This window comes from Orbicella franksi, chromosome 6 (genome assembly GCF_964199315.1).
Source record: "Orbicella franksi chromosome 6, jaOrbFran1.1, whole genome shotgun sequence".
Classification (NCBI taxonomy): domain Eukaryota; kingdom Metazoa; phylum Cnidaria; class Anthozoa; order Scleractinia; family Merulinidae; genus Orbicella; species Orbicella franksi.
In genome coordinates, this window is record NC_138150.1 from 30,363,192 (window position 1) to 30,384,138 (window position 20,947).

General features: G+C 38.6%; 1 protein-coding gene and 1 pseudogene across 2 annotated transcripts; both read left to right on the plus strand.

The window, feature by feature from the left end:
• Nucleotides 1-496: 496 nt before the first annotated feature.
• On the plus strand, nucleotides 497-1,650 carry LOC145490595 (neuropeptide FF receptor 2-like). Its single transcript, XM_081469687.1, has 2 exons — nucleotides 497-624; nucleotides 1,290-1,650. The coding sequence occupies exons 1-2, from the start codon at nucleotides 497-499 to the stop codon at nucleotides 1,648-1,650; spliced, it is 489 nt and encodes a 162-aa protein (XP_081325813.1).
• Nucleotides 1,651-7,792: 6,142 nt separating this feature from the next.
• LOC145490596 (uncharacterized) lies at nucleotides 7,793-19,868 on the plus strand (annotated as a pseudogene). Its single transcript, XR_014049710.1, has 8 exons — nucleotides 7,793-8,770; nucleotides 9,932-10,202; nucleotides 11,391-11,684; nucleotides 12,048-12,401; nucleotides 16,085-16,203; nucleotides 16,791-17,063; nucleotides 17,475-17,729; nucleotides 19,153-19,868. The product of XR_014049710.1 is annotated as an uncharacterized LOC145490596 (transcript).
• Nucleotides 19,869-20,947: the final 1,079 nt, after the last annotated feature.

The window sequence follows — 20,947 nt, forward strand, 5'->3', positions numbered from 1 at the left end:
AAACTTTTCCGGAATTGATTTTGAGTAACTCGTTTCAAATTGAGGGCCCCACTGAAAGCCGCCATATCGAGTTGGGTTCCTTCTTTAAAAATTATTATATAATTGTAATTCAAAACTTAATACAATCTCGGGGCAGATAGAAATACATAGTCTGTATAAGAGAAACCAACCAAGTACCTTTAATGACAACCCGAATGACCAACGATGGATGTGAAATTCTGAAACAAGTAATAATAATTCGTCGATTAATGCTGTCAAGTTGCGAAATAACCCTCTGCCAAACTTTTATTATAATTTATCGCCTCTTGGCGCGGCGGCTGCTGATTTCCTACCGTCAGGAGAGCATTATGTTCCCATCTAACTCGACATCAAGTGCTCTAGGACTGTCGAAATAATATACATTACGTGTGATAGACGTGTAGCATTCAATAAAAAAGAACAAGTTGATAAATCATTTTACTTCATTCCAGATACGAGTTGGGTGACATTGCTAGCCATGACTACAAACACAGTTTCCGAACCAGCTGGCGTTGCAATAACAACGATACTCTCCATACTGGTCATTGTAAATGTTACCGGAAACTCTCTTGTTTGTGCTGCCATAATCAAACATCACGATATGAGGTATGTCAATATCTAATCTCTCTACTGTAATTTTAATGATATTTTGCAAAGGTATAAGGATGAACTTGCTCTACAAGAACGGTGTCTGACCTTCAGGTAAGTTTAATTCGATCGACCCTGAGTGCAAAATCAAGAAACAGCTGATAACAAGATTTTTTTATCCTCTTCCCCACGCAAGGAAGTAGAAAAAGCTATAAAGACCTCCTAATTGGTCTTTCACGAGGCTCGATTGCCGCCGCTCTACGTTCGGAGCACGGGGTCCTTTCTCGAACAGCGGCTGGTAATCCAGGCTAGCCTTTCTCGAAGTTAAGAGTGATATCCAATTGCCGTTATGCTGAGAATTAATATTTCACGAAGAAGATTTAGAAAAACAATAAGCTGGGTACAGTTAAGCAGTTCTTTGCACATGTTACAGTATCCCTCTTAGGTTTATAATTCAACATACACATGACACAACTATACCATGACTTCTGTTACCTCTCTTCTCTAAAGCCTGGGAACATTTATCTTTTGTCAAAAAAACAACAACAACAACAGCTAGTAAAAAGACCACTGAATATCTTCCTTGAGGAAACTGTTATGCAAAGCGGAAGAATTGATATAAAACCTAACGTTAAAGAAAATTTATTTCTGACTTACTATAACAAAACTATATTTTACGACAGGACGCCTACGAACTATTTGCTGGTCAATTTGGCTCTGGCAGACATCATAGTAGCGCTATTCATTGCTCCTCAGTTTATTCTTATCCATACTTTCAAGCATCCTGGTGGCATGATAGGTACGGCGCTATGTAAACTGCTCACTGGCGGGACCTTTATGTGGTTGGGAGCAACTGCATCAGCCTTTACTTTGGTCGTCATAGCCTTTGAACGATATTATGCCGTTTTGCAGCCTCATAGTATCAAGGGAAAAATGACAAACAGTAAACTCAAGGTAAGTGCAGCCGTTATTAGAAAGAGACAGAATCATCACCTTATTTATAAGGATGAGGGGATGGATTATGTTTTGTGTCTGTTAAACTAATTAATCGCATATTTGAAAATTTACTTCCGGGGATTTGTATCCAGAGCCTTTATAAATAGTACACCGGTACTAACATTACACTTTTGGCCAATTTTAATTATACGAAAAAGTTAACTACATTTAGGAAAGAACGTTTTGCAGTTAATCCTCGGACGTACAAGGGGAGGGGGGAGGGGTATACCACCCATCTTACCATAAGGTTTTTTCAAAGTTTTGAAAGGCGATTTACACTAAGACACTGAAAGTTTCAGTAGCTGTTCATTCATCATCCACGGATATTTTGATATGTCAATTGTGTGTCAATGGCAACTGCAAATTTTAAGGAGGTCTGGTCAAAGCTCAACTCTATTTTTTGGCTGTGATTTCAATCCACCCTTCTCCCCCCCCCCCCCCCCCTTTATTGTCATTTAAATTTCTTTCTACTTTTCTCTTTCTCTTTTTCCTAACCTATCATCAGGATTAAGGCCTCTCTAAAGATAGAGTTTGTGTCTTTTTGTTTTTGTGGAAATTAAGAAAAGAAGGTGTCAAAAAAGGCTATAAGATTTGTGGGAAACAATTTCTTTAAATGACGTTACGTTATCTACATCCTTCTGTTGCTATGTTCTTTCCTAGTTCATAGTTCCCACTATTTGGATGTCCTCAGCTCTACTGAACGCTCCCTCATTTTTCACCAAATACTTCAGTGAACAAGATTATTTTTGCACTCAACACTGGCCCGAGCAATGGATGGCTAAGGCGCAGGGCTTAACATGGCTTCTGTTAGCTGCTGGTGCGCCGATGATTGCTATGGGAGTTTTATACTCAAGAGTCGTTTATTCTCTGTGGATAAAGCGAGATGGCAGAACCAATGGTTCTCAAAGGGTACGAATAAAAAGCAATTTCAAACATTTACTTTGGCAAAACTGAACACAAACAGGCCTTTAGATGCACAACAACAGAAATTCATGAATACAAGAGGTTAATCAAAGTTATGGCCTCGGTCATGGAATTAGTGGGAGGAGAGAGAAATCCATTTTTTTGTACAACAGCAGGGTTAAAATAAGTTTCTCCAGCTACAAAAGGGACAAATAAGTGATAACAAGTAATAAAATTATTATTATTATTATTATTATTACTATTATTATTATTAAAAGTCCATGCATATTTTGCAGAGTTTGAACATTTAACACATTGTTTTTTATTTCTGACATTTTCTTTTCTTCTGGTACTAAATTATCTTTTTGGTTTCGCCGATGTAGTTCCATGGACATGAATATAGATTACTCCGTATATTCAAAATTTTAACGTGTCATTTTATCACAAATTTTTATTCGTCGATTAGCCAGTAGACTGGCTGTGGAAAGCTCGTATTTTTAATAATTTTTCAGAGAACGCTTTATTTAATTTTATTATAATCAATCCGGGTAACGGATCCTCTGTATTTTCTTTAGGGTGTAATCAGAGTACGTAAACGCGTCACAAAAATGGTTGTGGCAATCAGCATTATCTACGGACTGTGTTGGACCCCAGACATCGTCATCTTCGCTTTGATCCTGTTCAGCTCCAAATTCGCTTATGGAGACGCTGCTGATATCACTTCCATCGTCCTGGTTGCATGCAATTCAACAGTTAACCCCATCGTATATACCTACCTGAATGACCAATTCAGAAGTAAAATCAAGGCGCTGTTATGCGGCACTGGTGTAGTTAAAAACAGAGTTCACATTGCTGCAAGACCACGAGAAGAAATATGTAGTCAGCCGCAGAAATTTTCTGGAAACGTTCAGGTTATAAGTTGCAGCGTGTAGGCTTGCTGAGTTGGTTTTGTTTCCTCTACATTGACATATGATAGTAATATTTAACAATTAGACCCGTGGCCCTTGAGGGCGAAGGGTGTAATTGTTTTAGTATCACCCAACTAGTCGGACAGAAAAGGCAATAATAAAGTTAGCAAATGCAAGTTGAAGAAATATTTATTAGGGAATAAAGCAAAAGAAAGCGTCACGCTCGATTGCGCCAATTTCGCTACTCGAGGACTATTACTAATAGTCCTCTAGTAGCGTAGCCAATCAAAATGCAGGATTTGCATTAGTCCACTAGTTGGGGGATACTAATCAAGAATATTACGAGGGACTCTATTCAAAATGAGATTCATCGGAACTTTGTTTTATTACTATTATTATCATCATCATAGAGTCAAGTAGTATGTAATGCAATTGAGTAAGTTACTAAGCAATGTAGTAGTGTGTAGTAAGTAAGTGTAGTAAACAATATAGGTGTAAAGAAGCTAAGAGTCATTTAACGTTATTAAGTATGCAATGTACAGCATGTGTGTAACGTTCTCCTTTTAAATGTAATGAAATGAATGTAGTGTAATAAAACATAACAACAAATTATAAAAATAAAATCGTCATCATCATCATTATAATTGCATCTATAACAAAAATCTCGATTGTTCTCCGATAGCCTATTTGTCAAGGAATCGGTTTGCAATCACGTGGGTGTCCAATTACAGGCATCCAATTTTTAACTTTGTTTTTGTAATTGAATACCTGTAATTGAATACCTGCGCCATTCGCACGTCAATCACCTGAGCTTTAATGGCTTTCTTGTTAATGTTCCCTACAGATTTTACAATTTATGTAAAACTTTACGGATGTTTTTCGCTCTCGAAATTTGGTATTGATAAGATAAATAGGTAATTGGACCTTGAGTCGTACAATTCAGGGAGTAATCGTGCTCGTAATTTGAAATTCGCCTCGCGCTGCGCGCTCTTCCAACAATAATTTTAAAAATATTCGGCCTATTACTCCCTGAATTATACTCCACTTGGTAAATTACTTTTACTTTTCATCATCGTCATCATCACTACCATCATCATCATCAGTAGCAGCAGCGTTATTGCTGTTGCTTTTATTTTTTAACTTCTTTCGGTTTTTTTTTCTTAAATTTATGAGCTGCAACCATTCATTCATATTTCCCATATATTACCAGCTCTTGAAAATAATTGTTTTAAATAAATGTGGACGTCCCCGGCATCAGCATAAAATTCTTAAAGCGAAAATAAATAACCCCCCAAAAATGTCCTTGCTTGCGTGCCATTATTCACCATGGTAACAAGATAACTGGTTAAGTGACAACAGTTGAAATATTGGCAAGGCGGACGACAATTAGTATGGGCAATCGCAAGACGTCAAGTAAATGAAAAATATCACACGCGTTTTGGAAAATTGCAGAGATTGATACAGTGGCTTCCCAAGGCATACACTACCACCTGCTTTTTTTCCGCAATATGCGTACAAAACTTTATTGACAGAGAAGCTTGCCAGCACCCTATACTATACAATGCCTTGGCCAATTTAAGGTGACTATCGCACATTTCCCAGATACGAAAATGTAAAACGGCCTAAAGGCAATTAGCTTTCAGTTTTAGGACTATTTTAGTTCTAGTTCAGATTGATAATTATTCAGCGAAATCATGTCCAGCAAGGATAGGCATTATAAGTAAGCCAAGGAATTATATTCGACCATCTTCTCGAGTAGTCTGTCACATTCTTGTAACAACTAATAATTGAAAATTAGATATGTTTACGTCAAGTCAGGATTAACATTGTATATAATATTGCTCTGTTTGCAATGCTGTAGTTCGATTTTTTTGTCGTTTTAGGAAAAATAAAATGTCAAACGTTTGACGCAGCCTTTGAAACAGCGTGCAAATTTGTTCCGAGTACAGCACCATCCCCTATTAGCCATCTAAAAATTACGTAACAGTCACGAAATAAATTATCGAGAGAAAAAATGTTGTTTAAAAAGTTGGCTCGTCGGGGTGCTTCAATTCAGCTGCCTTTGATAACAAACATTTGGAACCTCTCAGTTTATCACATTCGTAGGTCTTATGTAAAATTTGAAGCGTCTTGGCTTTTCTAAACCTGTACTCATTTAATATATAGTTTTGTTTTGCTCTAAATTTTATCGATATTTTCCATGCAAATGTCTTCATATATATTATCCTTGTTTGAACCTCGCCAAATTTATAACAACTTCTCGCCAGATTGATTTAGGTTCTCGACTTCATATTGTTGTTGATGTTGTAGAGACCCCCACATAAGACTTTCGTGTCATGGTGTTTGGTTGAAGCATTTCTTTATTTATTATTTATTTTTTATACATAATTTTTTGAAATCTTTTTTTTTTTTAATGAATTTTATGAAAAAAGCTTAACAAAATGTCTTTTAGTATGGTGTCTTTGTTCCTGAAAAAGAGATCTTTACTTACAGCCACCCGATGACAGTGTAATTCAAAGTAGGGAAGTATATTGCTACGCATGCAACTGCTTAAAATATTGACCGATCGATAATAGTCATCTTATTTCATCAGCCGTATCCAGTCGCAGTTAAGCTACATCTGCACCCCTGTAACTTTAAAACTGCTGCAAATATTTAACTCTGAAGTGGAACGAAGTGTGACTGTGCGGGATGAGGTTATAATCCTTAGTAACAATATTTTGCCAGAACTAACCTATATGCAGTGGGTCAAATGCCGCCATGTTTAATTGAAGGAGTCGATAGGTGGTATATTTGAACTGTAGAACATGTTTGCCTGTATTTTGCGTCCAAATGAACTAATTTTGAGAAATCGCCGAATGGCTAGTTAGGATAATCTCATTTCCTACTAAATTGATGAAATTTACCTTCTTCCGTTTAATTTTTCCTAAGATAAACTAAAATAGCTTGAAGAGTAAATAAATGTGAAGAGTAGCTTTTATTCGCTTAAGACAGGTCAGCTCGAAACGGAAATTTCGAAGTACACGAAAAGTGAAATAGGAAGATTTCAATAAAAATAGTTTGCTTTGACTGTCCTGTCTCTGGCTCGATGTTGTCTCGTGCCACAGTAGAATACAAGTAGCAAGTTTTGTACCAAAGCATTTCGAAACAGCACGCGTGTTACCTCGCGTTTAGTTAATTAGACAACTGGACTCACAGAAATGTGAAGAAATAAAGTATGCAACTTTTACAGTTTGAGAAGAAGATAAAATGAAATGAAAATAACTAAATGCAAAATGTCAGTTCATAATAATTATCATCCTCATTCGCATAATTGAGATGCACATCATCAAAGTAATAAGATATTGCTTTTAGTGCTGGGGGCATCTGCTCTTTTCGTAAATACTCGTTAAACCGCGCAAGATTTACTTTAACTATTTTTCCAGGTTTGTTAGCGTAAAGTCGTGATGTTGCCATTCTCTGTTTACTGTATTTATCGTCAATTATAATTTCTGATTTAAAGGAAGCCTTTCTCTTGATTAAAATTGATATCGGCCGACAACTTTCTTGCTTATCTTTAGGATTTCCAGTTTGCGTATCTCATTGCCTAGCAGCTTCACATACGCTAACAGACACAAACATAGATGGGGGAATTACTCATTCGACTAGTGCTAGTTAATTAAAGTTGCACTTAAATAAGGGTAAAATGAAAGCAAACATTGAGTAAATAATTCGTTTCGATATTAAGTACCTTAATACTTTATTCTTCCCGAAAAGTGTTCGGAATTGACATATCGACCATACACTGATGCCGTAAAAAACGCGAAGATACAGGAACTTGTCGATAGGTAACTCTCTTTTGACAACTGGAATTTGGTGTCTGCTTTTTTGACGAACGTCTGAGGTGAATATTCTTTTGTTAAGTGATATTTTGTTTTCTCTTTCAAGACGAAAAGGTTTATGTAAGTAGGTTTACCAAGAATTGAATTTCTGGAATGCGTTTCACACACTGTGATTCGGTTGGTAACAATTCCCTGATGTTGGCTTTGCTCTGGTTTTGATGCTAGATAACTCATGGAATCATGTAAGTTGTGTTTGAACGAACTGATAGTACATTCAATGTCACAAATGTAGTAATGGCATTAAATGACCGCATCGTACAAAAAGTTAATGTCGTTAAATCCTAAACGATAATTTAGTGCTGTAAATTTGCTCCCTTGACAACAAGGTATCGAAAGTTATCCAAGCATTTTATCATAGGCCCATCAAACGTCTTGAATCGAAGCGCTTCCCAAAGCCAGCTGGCGACATTTTTTTTTTTTTTTTTTTCATGTTTTTTTTTTGTGTGTGTTCTGTTGTGTTTTGTTTTGTTTTTTAGTTTGCGAGGATTAGTCCTTCTTACGAACGCTTGTTTGTACTTATGAATTACCTTTCCAAGATTTTACTACCGTTTGAAACAAGAAATCAATTAAAAAATGCCCAAGTAATAAGAAAAACTACGAGATCCGAGCTAGAACGGAGCCACAGATCCTAGAAGGCCATACATGTAATATGTTCAGAACGTTCTATCAATTATTAGGCCTGGTCTTCTCTATTTTTTAGCCCTAGCACCCAAGGAGATTATTTTTTTTTTTTACGCTTCAGTATCAATTCATGTTACTAATGTCTCAGAGCTCGTGATCACGCGTTCTACTCCTCATCACTTCTTTTGCTTCTAAAATAATCAACTGGTCTGCTCGTAGCAGCCGAGGTTCTTTACCTTCTTGTCTACCTTGTTGTTGTTCACTGTTCATTTACATTGGCTCTGAAAGGTTCAATGGCATTATAGACTGGTCAATGAACATATTTATCCACAGCCAACGCAATATAACTCAAGATATACTTATTCACGAAGAACAACGTCCAGTATGGACAACAGCATCAATCATCCGGTCCATGGGAGCTCGCTTCTGTCTTCTACCTAATTGACTTGGGAAAGTATAAGACAAGAAAGTCTCCTTATGTTCGCCCAGTCGTTCGTGTCCCCGTCAGTCATTCAGCCAAGCTGTCACTCAGTCCATCAATCAGTTACGTAATCAGCCAGTGAGTCAGCCAGTCAGTCAATTACGAGTTCTAGAAGCGTTAAGCCGTGGATCTGACGCATTGGCGAAACCCAACGTGAATAGCAAGCACCTTTTGTTTTGGTCAATTTACAATAGGTTGCTGAAAATGGTATATTTTTGTTTTAGGTAACAAAGTGGCCTTGTGAGTGTACTTGTGCTCATGGATTCTGAATCAGTTCAGGCTGTTATAGTAACGGTACTTTCTGTCCTTGTCATCGTCGACATCATCGGAAACTCCCTTGTTTGTGTGGTCATTACAAGGAATCAAGACATGAGGTATGTCGAGACTACAATGTCGATAATCTAAAGAGATTGCGACCTAAATTTTCCCCTTTATAGTCTATTTGTCTCGTGCGCGCGAAAAGTATCATTGCCAGACACCAAAGTGAAAACATACAAAACAACGTCCGTGGAAGGACTACACAACAAAGCCGAAATCTCACATATATTTTCACAGGCAACTGCTCCAAGGCAGCCCTCAGGCGATATATGTCTATTGTCGGATGATTTTACATCTATAAACTCATTTGATACCGCAAGTTGTAATTAACGCATTGTAACTCATTTAATTCATTGGAACTGTCGCGTGTTCTGTACATTAGCAGTTCATACATTAACACTTTACCAATGCGCGGTCTCCAGCAATCGATACGGAGCTTAAGCAACGACGACGGCGACGCCGAGGACGACGCCTTGTCAGAAGTATAGTTATACTTTACCAGTGAAACTCGAAATTATCTAGATCTGCTCAGTACGCCAATGGCTTTAAAAGCGTGCTTAGACTAAATGTGCAATCAGGCGCTCAATTCCAAATGGAAATACGAAGTATTAGGCGTGGTCGTTCGCGTTCCTCAGACTACGCAGAACTTAGTAGATTCACGATCTTGTTTTGCAGTGGACGGAAAAGAAATGACAAAGATTTTTTACCACAATTGCTAATAATCTCGCAATCTGATTGGCTAATATACCGTTGTCGATAAGAGTCCAGACAACGCTGCTCGCATCAATTTGTCACGCAATGCCTTTTTCAGCTCGCGCTCTGAAAGAAACATTTTCCTTGACGTTTATATTGTGGTAAAATAAATAAATAAATAAATAAATAAATAAAAACAAATCGAAATGTGGTTTAGCGTGGTCTGTACTCTTATCGACAACGATACGCGTCATCACAGTGTTCAAAATACTATGGATTCACGAGGCGCAGCCGAATGAGTCCACAACATTTTGAGAGTCTTTTGACTGTCGTGATGACGCGTATCGTTGTCGATAAGAGTACAGACCAGGCTAAACCACATTCGATTTGTTAAATAACGCACGTGCACAGCACGGTTAATTGTTGTGCTGATTAAACCTTTTGTCTGGTGACGTTCTCGTTCTCGTTCTCGTCGTCGTCGCGGTTTGCGCTCCCTATTATTAACTCCTTATGCCATTTATCAGGATTCCAATCAACTATCTGCTTGTAAACTTAGCCGTGGCGGACATGATGGTGGCAGTCTTTTTTGCGCCTTTCCACATTTTCATCCACACGTTCAACCATCCAGATGGTGTCCTAGGCAGAGTGTTATGCAGTTTGGTGACGGGTGGAGGCTTCGCATGGGTTGGAGGTGCTTGCTCCGCATTCACGCTGGTTGCTATCGCGATTGAACGTTACTACACCGTGAATTATCCTCATGGTAACAAAGGAAAACTCACCAATGCCAAATTGAAGGTGTAGTCCATTGACGTTTGTTACTGCTATTGAGGTGACTGAGTGTGATTTGTTTCAGGTGCCATGGCCTAAGAGAGAGAGAAAAAAAATCAATATTAAGCTTAGTTTATATGTGGCAATATAGCAGTATTCAGATTTTTTTTTCCCCTAGAGACTAAAAACGCTTCTAAATAAATCTTAATAAGACCTAACGACATGTAATCAAGAAAAAATACATTTAGCAAGTGTTTTTACAGTCCTCAGTCGATCAGTCATACAGTCAGTCAGTCAGTCAGTCCGTTCCGTCCGTCAGTCAGTCAGTAGTCTGTCTGTCAGTCAGTCAGTCAGTCAGTCTGTCTGTCTGTCTGTCAGTCAGTCAGTTAGTCCGTAGTCAGTTAGTCATCAGTCTGTTGTCAGTCTATCAGTTAGTACGTAGTCAGTCAGTCTGTCTGTCTGTCTGTCAGTCAGTCAGTCAGTTCGTAGTCAGTCAGTCATCAGTCCGTTGTCAGTCAATCAGTTAGTACGTAGTCAGTCAGTCAGTCCGTCAGTCAGTAGTGAGTAGTCAGTCGGTCAGTCCGTCAGTCAGTAGTGAGTAGTCAGTCAGTCAGTCCGTCAGTCAGTGGTGAGTAGTCAGTCAGTCAGTCCGTCAGTCAGTAGTCAGTAGTCAGTCAGTAGTCAGTCATTCAGTCAGTCTGTCAATCAATCAGTCAGGCAGTAAATCAGACTGCCAGTGTTGTCTCATGTTTCTCAATTGTCATATACACCTGATTGGAAAACCGTTGTGGGATGAAAAGTATAACCCATAAACGATGCGAATTCGTGGAGTTATGGGAAGACTGTAGAAGCTTATGCATAATCATCAACATTTAAGATTTCATTGTTTCCTCTTGTCATTAAAATGTGATTTAGAAAAACTTGGAAACTGTCCATGCCTTCCCAACGGTAGGTTAGTTAGAAAACAAAGGAAAATTTACATTTACAGACATTGCGAGCAATCCTGCGGTCACTTCAATATCATAACCTTAAGGTAGTGATGAAGTCTTACAGCTCGCATCCTCTTCTCGTTAACCGCTTTAAAGCATGTACACAGTCCGTAAGAATGCAAATTAGTAATAGTTTTCAAGTTTCCCAGAAAACCACTGTCTATCGTTCAGCGTTTACACTTTTTCTTGATTACGTTTTTGTTTAAATAGGTGTACACAGTAAAAGCAAATCATCATCTTGTACTTGATATTCCATTTCACGCAGGTGATCATTCCTGCCTCTTGGATTTTCGCATTGACCATGGAAATGCCAGGCTTCCTCAGTTTGGATTTTGACAAGACGCTCTCTTCCTGCACCTTGGCGTTCAGTAAAGAGTGGATGGGGAAGGCTTACAGCGTCGTTTGGTTTCTGGTGTTTGGAGGCCTACCCATACCATTAATGGCTATTTTGTACTCCACAGTGGTGTACAATCTCTGGTTTAAACGCAACGATCAAAGTACACTTACCTACCAACAAAAGGTACAAGCAGACTGAGGTCTTGATATGAAAGAGGAAAACTTTCGCATGTTCAGTTAATACTAAATGTGATCTCAATTACTTTTTTTCATGAAGATCGGTTTCGTTTTTACAGCAAACGCTCGGGAATTTTTTTTTGAATTTGCTATTTAGTAAACTTTGAGAAATTCTTAGCTGGTGATTGCGTCGTCAATGGGTTATTTCAGTTATTTTAGTTAGTTTATCTTTTCGATCCCAATCCGATTACAGTGTGACGTGAGTTAATCGGTAAGTCTTTTTCTCAAAACTAAAACTGACCCAAGGATAGCTGCATCGCTTCATTTTTTATATGACTAACCAATCGAAATCGCTATCCCATTCTTTCAGGGAGTACTAAAGGTACGTAAACGCGTTACATTGATGGTGGTTACCGTCAGTATCATCTTCTCAATCTGCTGGATGACTGACGCAGTTATCTTCCTGCTAAGCTATCACAGCACCACTAACAGTCCAAGCGATGTCACTTGGACCATTGCCGCAGTAATGATCCTGCTCAATTCAGCCGTCAATCCCTTTGTCTACGGCTTAATGAACCAACGATTCAGAGAGAAGATCAAGGGAATGATCTACTGCATGACTCGTTCTTCAAACGAGATTCATATTACGAGGGAAACCCAGGAGCCCTTGCCGGCCAACAGCATCGCACACCCAGCACAACTTGTAGAACTATGCTTTAAAGAGTAACGTGCATCATATGGCATATTAGAACATATTAGAACAATAACGCAAGGCTGTTGCAATATTTTAAGCGTTGAGTTATCAACGTTTGACTAATATCAGTAGCCATATTTATCAACAGGATACTAGATATACAAGAGTCGTGTAAAATACATCATTTTCCCGATTAACTCGCCATTTCCAGTTTCAGTTTTCTTCAGCGTTTTCTTCAGCGAATTGATAATTCATCTCGTGGCTATTTTTAAAGCGAGTTTGAAATCAGTAAAAGGTTAATCTGGCATAGTTACAGTTTTCTCAGACCAGCAGCGAGGACCTACTTCCCATTTGCCACACGTGTGGACCTCAGGGAAACAATGAGAGTAGGTTCAGATCTCATTCAAAACGACCAAGATGCTGGAATGGAAGTTCCCAAAATAAATGGTAGTGACCTTTCAAATTCACTACAAAACTATATAGGCGGATAACCAGAGAATAGTGTTAAATCATTCAAATTCAATTGGTTGAAAATACACATTATACATAAGTGAAACATTTGCATTCTTGAAACGTAATTACCAAACACGTCACATACATTTTTCAGCGTCATCTTATTTCAACATGCGTGGGTTAAGTAACTAATTTTGTAAAGGCGTATATAGAGAGGAAATTAGCTTTAGGGTTAGGGGAAAGGCCAAACTAAACAACGTACCAGTGCAAATGCCAGATTCAAAACCTCACTGTTAAAAACCTCAATGCGGAAGGAACGTTATGGATGAAACTCTGAAGGGCAAACTCAGCACCTACAATCTGACGCTCTCAAGCGTTAGATGTGACGCTGCCCTAGTGTGGCATAGTATTAAATTAATAACTGACTCCAAAAGTGGTAAGGGGAAAATATGATACTGGAAGCTCATTGTCGCTTGATCGTGAAGTGAGACATGAGTGTTCTAGAGTCGTTGAGGGAATTCAACAATTAAAAGAGGCAACATCTTGATGGTACTTTATATCACTATCAAATCAAAAGATTAGAATATATAGACAGAAAAAAGAATAGAAAAATATAAGTTGGTTGTATAAATGTTCAGAAAATAATAATAAAAGTTAAAGGATCTAATCATTATCATTACACTATGATGCCTACATTTTCGGGTAATTATGAAGACTCAGTTCGAAACCAAGAGAGTTTTGGTGGTGGGGATGAAGAGTAAACGTGGCGAGATGAAATGCGGCTCATCAACGGGGCACAAAAAAAAAAAAGTAAAATGAAATAAAATAAAACAAAACTAAGCAAAAGCAATGCTAAAAATCGTGTGGTAAATTGGTGACTGGGGCAGTTTACCATTTAACCCAAAATTCAAGAAATTTCCGCTGGAACGTATATAGAAAACAACCTCAGTGTGGTTCCGGATGGTTTGGGAAGTAACCTGTTAAGACTAACTGCCTAGGGACCGAGTCAAAAGGTGTTGACGCAATGCTTGAGATATTGCAAATTTAAGAATATGAACGTACTAAAAGCAGTCTCTTAGAAATTTACTTTTAGCCTTTAGTCTGATTGCAAGTTTTGCAGCTGGGCAACTTGCAGTTATTCCGCGTCATCAGGCAAAATTGCGGTCTCCCCAATTAGCAATTGGGCTTTTCCGGGGATGCAGCCTCTCTTAAACCAAACACTTGTTGTGAAATTGTGCTTAAGTGAGAGAAGACCAAGGTGAGAGAGTTAATTCGCCATATAGGCCGTATACCCAAGATAATCGTTTTTAAGTTATTTTTGTCATGACACCCTGTTACTCGCGCGATACCTGAACAGCCAAAGCGGTTTACAAGCAAGCAATAGGGGTTTAAATATAAGCAGATGTCCCCTGTCCATTCAATAAACAACTGAATAAACGGTAGAGAAATGAACCGTCAGTAGAAATTAGCAAAAATGCATTATATTGTGCGAGAAACTACGACGATAAACTAAATATGACACTGAAAGAAGCTCTTAAATATTTTGTCATATAGTGGCTTAGCTACTATTTGACGCTTTCAAATATAGGCCTGAAAAAGATCCACAAAGTAGACGCTTGACGTTCTTTACTAAATAGTAGCGGAACCTAGGTTACGGTGCTATTTTTGAGCCTTCCAAGATTTTTTTCAGGCTTATATTTATATAAATTCTCTTGAAAGTGTCAAATAGACGCTTAACCTACTTTACTAAATAGCAGCGGAACCTAGGTTACGGTGCCATTTAACCAATCCAAGAACTTTTTCAGGCTTATATTTAGAGAAATGTTCTTGAGAATGTCAAATAAACGCTTTAAGCTACTTTACTAAAGAGTAGCGGAACCTAAGTAACACTACTATTTGACCCTTTCAAGAACTTTCTCAGACTTATATTTTGAGAAATGAAGCAGACTATCACATAGCGAAGAACGCCTAAAAACAACACGACCGAAGAAACAGATGGGCCGAAAGTGAGCTTTGCCGTGCAAGGGAATGTCGCGGTGCCCTTCTTAGGGTATTTCTCTAGCCAGTAGGATCTAACAACAAGCAAAACAAGAAAGCAGCTTAGTTTAGACGGCGTTGAGGTAACTTTAACGTGAGCTGTCTTTAGTATTGGCCGGACAAAACCGCAAAAATTCTCACCTTTGAAAAATTCGCCGTGCTCGAGGTTATCTTCGTGTTCATCTGTCTAAAGCTGGTAAATCAGCATTGGTTGAAATCGAAATACCTCTGTCTTGGTGGTCAGGTTGTTACGTTGTTTTCGTTTCGTTTCGGTTATCTCTTTGTAATATTGTACTTTTAGGGTAAAGGATATATCTTGGTTTCTCCTCGTTGTAAGCGAGTTTCTTCAGTTTATATTTCATGCGTTTGGCCTATTTTGGTGAGAAAGCTCTTACCACCTTTATGACTGAATACACAGACTCAAAGCACTAAGCAAGTTAAGTATTGACCACACGGCTTATACTCAATGACAGTTCTCCTTTCGACAAATTTGATTTTGTAGAGACAAAACACAAAGGTGAATTTAATTTGATCATTTTAAAAATTTCCATTTCTGTTCCTGATTTTGGGAAGAAATCGTTGCAATATCTGCGCAGTTCATCTTGTTCTTTAGTTTTCAACGAATCATAATTGAGAAAGATACTAATCTTATTTACAAAGAATATATGCTAATTGCATAATTATGGTCTTGATTGTAAGTCTGAGGGATTATACATTAATACAGGTAATATATTCTTTGGATTTTGTAATAAAGGCTGTTTTCGAAAATCTTTACGGCTCTTGAATTTTACCAATATTTGGAGACTCACTGAGTTTAAGAGAAAACAATGACATCGAAGAAAACTGATCAAAAATTGCAATTAAATCTCCAAAGGAGAGTAAACTGGGTGTTGCTCAAGCTCTATTTGTCCCTTAAAAGATACATTGACGGCTAAAAATAGTAGCATTGCGTCCTGGGCACCATAAGTGAGACCAAAATCCTTGATTTACACCCGTAAGCGACGACAAATCCCCATCTCAGGACGATGTACCCATTCACATGAATTCGAACTATTATTTTTGCGTTAGCATTAGGTTTAATTGAATTTTTGTTAACTTCATATTGTCAATAATTTTACTAAAATTTTCTATAAACAAGTAAAAACTAACGATATTGGTGCAATATTTATATTCGCTCTGTTTGATTTTTTTCCCCAGATTTTCCAGCTTTTAATGCTACATAGATCATGATTTCTGAACCAGTTCAGGTTGTCATAATCGCAATACTTTCTATTCTTGCCATCGTCGACATCATTGGAAACTCCCTTGTTTGTGTTGTTACTACAAGGAATCAAGACATGAGGTAGGTCGATAATTAACAGTCTAAATAGATGGATGTAACTTTTATAAGTCTGTGGTGGATCTCGGGAGAGGGTGCAGGGGATGAGCACTCCCCACCCCTGAAATGACTGCGGCTTTCTAATGTAACTGGAATTCTCAGTTACGCCATTCCTTAGTGGTGCACCCCACCTAAGAAAAATCCTGGATCCGTTCCTGGTAGTATTTTTATAATCATATTTATGTATTTTAGATGAAGTCCGCATCCTTTTCATTGATCAAAAGCAAACGCGCCAAGTAACAATCTAAAGAGACAAACAAAAAAAACAGAAAGTAAAAAAGAATCGATCAATAGCCAACGCTTACAGCATTATTAGTTTCCATAACTCAGGATAAGTGTTATTTCACTGGGTCGCACTTTTGTACCGGTTGTTGGGTTTCAAAAATCCATCGGTGTGTGTCCCGTGGGCAAGACTTAAAATTTCTTATTTTACCTCATATTTTGGGTGTCTTAGTCCTTATTAACAGCTATGTCACGCGCAATGTAGTGCTGTATATTATGAAATCCATGCCTTAGCACTGGAACTATACCTACCTTCTGATATTCCACAGGATTCCTTTCAACTATCTTCTAGTAAACCTGGCCGTGGCGGATATGATGGTGGCAATCTTTTTTTTTTGCCATTCCACATTTTTATCCACACGTTCACCCACCCAGATGGCGTCGCCGGTCGGGTTTTATGCAGTCTAGTAACAGGTGGAAGCTTCGCTTGGGTTGGAGGTGCCTGTTCCGCATTCACTCTGGTTGTTATCGCCATTGAACGATACTACGCCGTGAATTACCCTTACGGTAACAAAGGGAAACTTACTTATTCCAAACTGAAGGTGAAAAATGATACCTAAATTACTGAGTTGTTTTTAATGGTTCAGTAGATTGCGCTTGAAAGAAGTTTGAGAGCAATTCACATTATCATATTGTTGGGAAAAGACTGCCTCTTATATTCTTAATATGCATTATTTTTGTCCCCAAAACCGTCCAAGAAAGTGTTTTGATTGCGAAAGTAAGCTTGTAAGAAATTTTTATTTTTATTATTTTGATAATTTATTATTAAGAGGTTTATTTCATTATTGATTTATTCATTTTTTAATCTACCTCAAGGGGGTGGTAAATTGTTTTTTGATCGCGAACAACTGGGTACCATGCCTAAAAATAATTTGAGTAAGATCACCTCTCTTATGGATATTATTCATCCTCTTTGTGAGAGGGAATATCTATAGATGCCCATTATATTTTAGGTTATCATTCCCGCTTCTTAGATCTTTACACTGATTATGGAAATGCCCGGATTCCTGAGTTCGGATTATGACGGGACTCTTTCCATTTGTACTTTGGTGTTTCCTGAAGAGTGGATGGGAAAAGCTTTCAGCGTGGTGTGGTTTTTAGTGTTTGGAGGTCTTCCCATACCATTAATGGCTGTTTTGTACTCCACAGTGGTGTACGATTTGTGGTTTACACGCAATCAACAAAACGAACTTCCCTATCAACAACAGGTATGACCAGAGGTCGTAACACACTTATTTCATTTAACGTTATTAGCATCGCTTAAATGAGGCATTGCCTATTGAGAGGAACATAACAAAGCAAAATTCGCAACCCGGTGGGTTCAGTGCATCAGTGAGGGTCAAGATTCGCGTTTTACCCAGACGACGATCGAATAGTATCCCATGATGCAATTTTCTACGTACGTGACACAACATCGAAGTTATCATGGATTTCAGCGTGGAATAACGTGGTTTTCTCCGCGGTCTATTTCTTATTTTTATTGCAGTAAAAGGTTAGAAAAGTGCATTATTTAAATCTTTGACGCGATTATAATGATTTCAAATGTTTAAGAGCGCGGCCTTATTATAGTAATTATAGTATTCTTGTCGTTGATCGTGTTATGTGACTATTCGCATCACAACGTGTTCGTTGACCCGTAACAAGGTCGTGAATATTCGCTTTTCTTTGCACAGTATGTTGATGTCTTCGAGTTTTGGGCATCACGCCACAAAATATAGACATAATGATGATTTTTGGCAAAGAAGTACCGAGAAGTACCCACATTTTTATGACCTTTCAAGCGATCGAACTGGACTGAAATTTCGTAACATACCAGTGCAATTACCAGTGTTGCGTGTGTGAATGTCTGCTTCAAGTCTCAGTTCGTTTGGCGCTTTATTCCCGAGCTTGGTCATCTTTTAGGGTCAAAACGATTATTTTCGAAGGTGTTTTGGTTACTATTCTTTCCGAAACTGCAAAATGCTCAGCAGTGATAACTAGCCTTAATAACGGAGTGTTTAACTTCGTGAATTTCAATAGTTCAATGGAGCCGTAATCAAGAGATGTCATGCAGCAAACGGCACAACACGGAACAAGCCTGCTAAGAAGCGGACAAGAAATGTCAAAAGAAAAATCAGAAGACCCCTGAACTTCTCTTCGGAGAATGTACCTGTTGTAACTTATTCGTATCAGCACAGGGCTTCTTACCCCAGCGAATAATTCGTTCGTAGGCGAATTCACAACAACCACAGGAACGAGAGCTCTTCTTCATTCGTCTGTGCTTTCCACATAGCTTATATGTATTTCTCGACAGACCAACGAAACACAAGTAAAACCTTTCACTGTTAAACGGCAAAATCCTCCTTTGAAACGCATTGAATATAAACTAACTCGGTACTCTTAAAAGCAGAAGCCACGGAATCCAGACAAGTGTGAAAGCACGCCATGGCTTCATCCTGAGAGCGTGGAATAAATGATGACGTCACGTACGCAGTGACAATATAAGTCTAAACCAGATGCATCATGGGATACTATTCGATCGTCGTCTGCGTTTTACCAATTAGCTTGAGCCATGCGTTGAAAATACAAGACTAATGTAAGGATGAAATGACATGATTAACAACCCGACGCTGCATTTTTGTTTACTCTCAGGGGGTACTTAAAATACGGAAGCGCGTAACCTTGACCGCTGTTACCGTCAGCGTCATCTTCTCCATCTGTTGAATGACAGACGCAGTTATCTTCCTGTTAAGCTACCATAGTACCACCAGCAGCCCAAGTGATGTCACCTGGGCAATTGCTGCAGTGATGATCTTGTTCAATTCTGCCATCAATCCCTTCGTATATGCCCTGATCAACGAACGATTCAGGGAAAAGATCAAGAGATTGATACCCTACAGGTCTCGTTCTGCAAACCAAATTCAGGCTTCAGTAGAAGCCCCTCGCATCGATCAGGCCAATCGCACCATTCAGCCGCCTAGACAAATAGCCCAATAATGCTGCAAAGAGCTAGCGATATTGCGTTTTATCAACAGCAGGTTATCACCATGTTTGAAATACTCGAGGAAAAGTATTGAAAATCACTAAAGCACTGAAAAGCATCAGCACTGTCGCTCAAGAGAGATTTTACGTAGAGAACATGTCTCATACGCAAATGCGTATTGGCTACGTTCACGCGAAAAATACCTACGATCTCAAGTTCTTCGACGAACCTTTCGACGTCAAAGGTTAACAAATTGCCACTGGAAACAGACCCAGTTAATCGTGACAACAACACGACTTTAACGTTAAAGCCTAGTAACCCAAACTTCCGTCGAGCCTTACTCAGCTGATAATCATAGCACGGTGTGATTCGACTTGAGTACTTGATGGTTTGTTTATAAATGTCCAGGACGTTCTCTGATTGGCCTGGAAGGTTCTGTTCTGATGTACGAATTAACAATTTCTTAACAAGAGAATGCTCTGGAAACGTAACGTAAAAAAACTTGAAATACGTTTACCTTTATCGAGGAAAAGGTTGTTGTTATTCATCGTGTTAGATACAATAATAAAGTGTATTATCGTTTGTCTCACGATGTAGTCACTTGAGATGTAGATCGAGATGTAAATCTACCGCCGTTTTACCTTATGTCCAAGGAGTTTCGGAGTCTCCGCCGCTGCTTAGAGCAACAAAGCATTCGCACCGTCTTTCAGTCCGACACGACACTTGGGTCACACTTAGTGCGACCAAAGGACACCGTCAACCCGGCTAAACAAGATGGTGTTGTCTATAGGATTCCCTGTGAGTGCGGCAATAGTCTACATCGGAGAAACAGGAAGATCTATGCAGCAGAGGATCACAAAACAGGACAGGGATATACGACTCGCCCATACCCAGACCTCCGCCGTTTCTGAACACACCCACGAGACCGGCCACTATCCTATCTGGAATGAGGTCAAGTTTATTGATCGAGATCCTCAGTGGTATACACGTAGGGTCAAGGAAGCTATTCACATAAGACTCACCCTAATAACATCAACAGGGATAGTGGAATTGAAATTCCTGAAGCATGGATGCCCACAATCAAAAAACACAGCAACAAGAGAACGGTACAACAGCGGACCACTGAGGGAACAGCTACTCGCCGGAACAATGGAACAATGGGAGGATCGAAATGCACCAATCACAGCCGACCTTTGTGATATAAATGATACCGTGCAATCAGTCGACCTTATCGCCTGAAGAAGACTAACAGTAAGCATTCGAAAGTGACTACATCGTGAGACAAACGATAATACACTTTATTATTACGTTTTCTTTAATGAACATAAAACTTTCTTTAAGTAATATCTGCTTTACTCGAATATTTACATATTTGATTTTTTTCACTTATTTTGTTTTCTTTTTTTGTGCATTGTTACTATTCAGTGCGCTATAAATATGATTAAAACAGTTTGCTATAATTGA

What these genes read in the sequence shown, in the direction of transcription:
- LOC145490595 (XM_081469687.1), top strand. Translation starts at nt 497, where the DNA reads ATGACTACAAACACAGTTTCCGAACCAGCTGGCGTTGCAATAACAACG. An exon ending in ATCAAACATCACGATATGAG is followed by an intron (nt 625 to 1,289) that starts GTATGTCAATAT and finishes ATTTTACGACAG; the next exon opens with GACGCCTACGAACTATTTGC.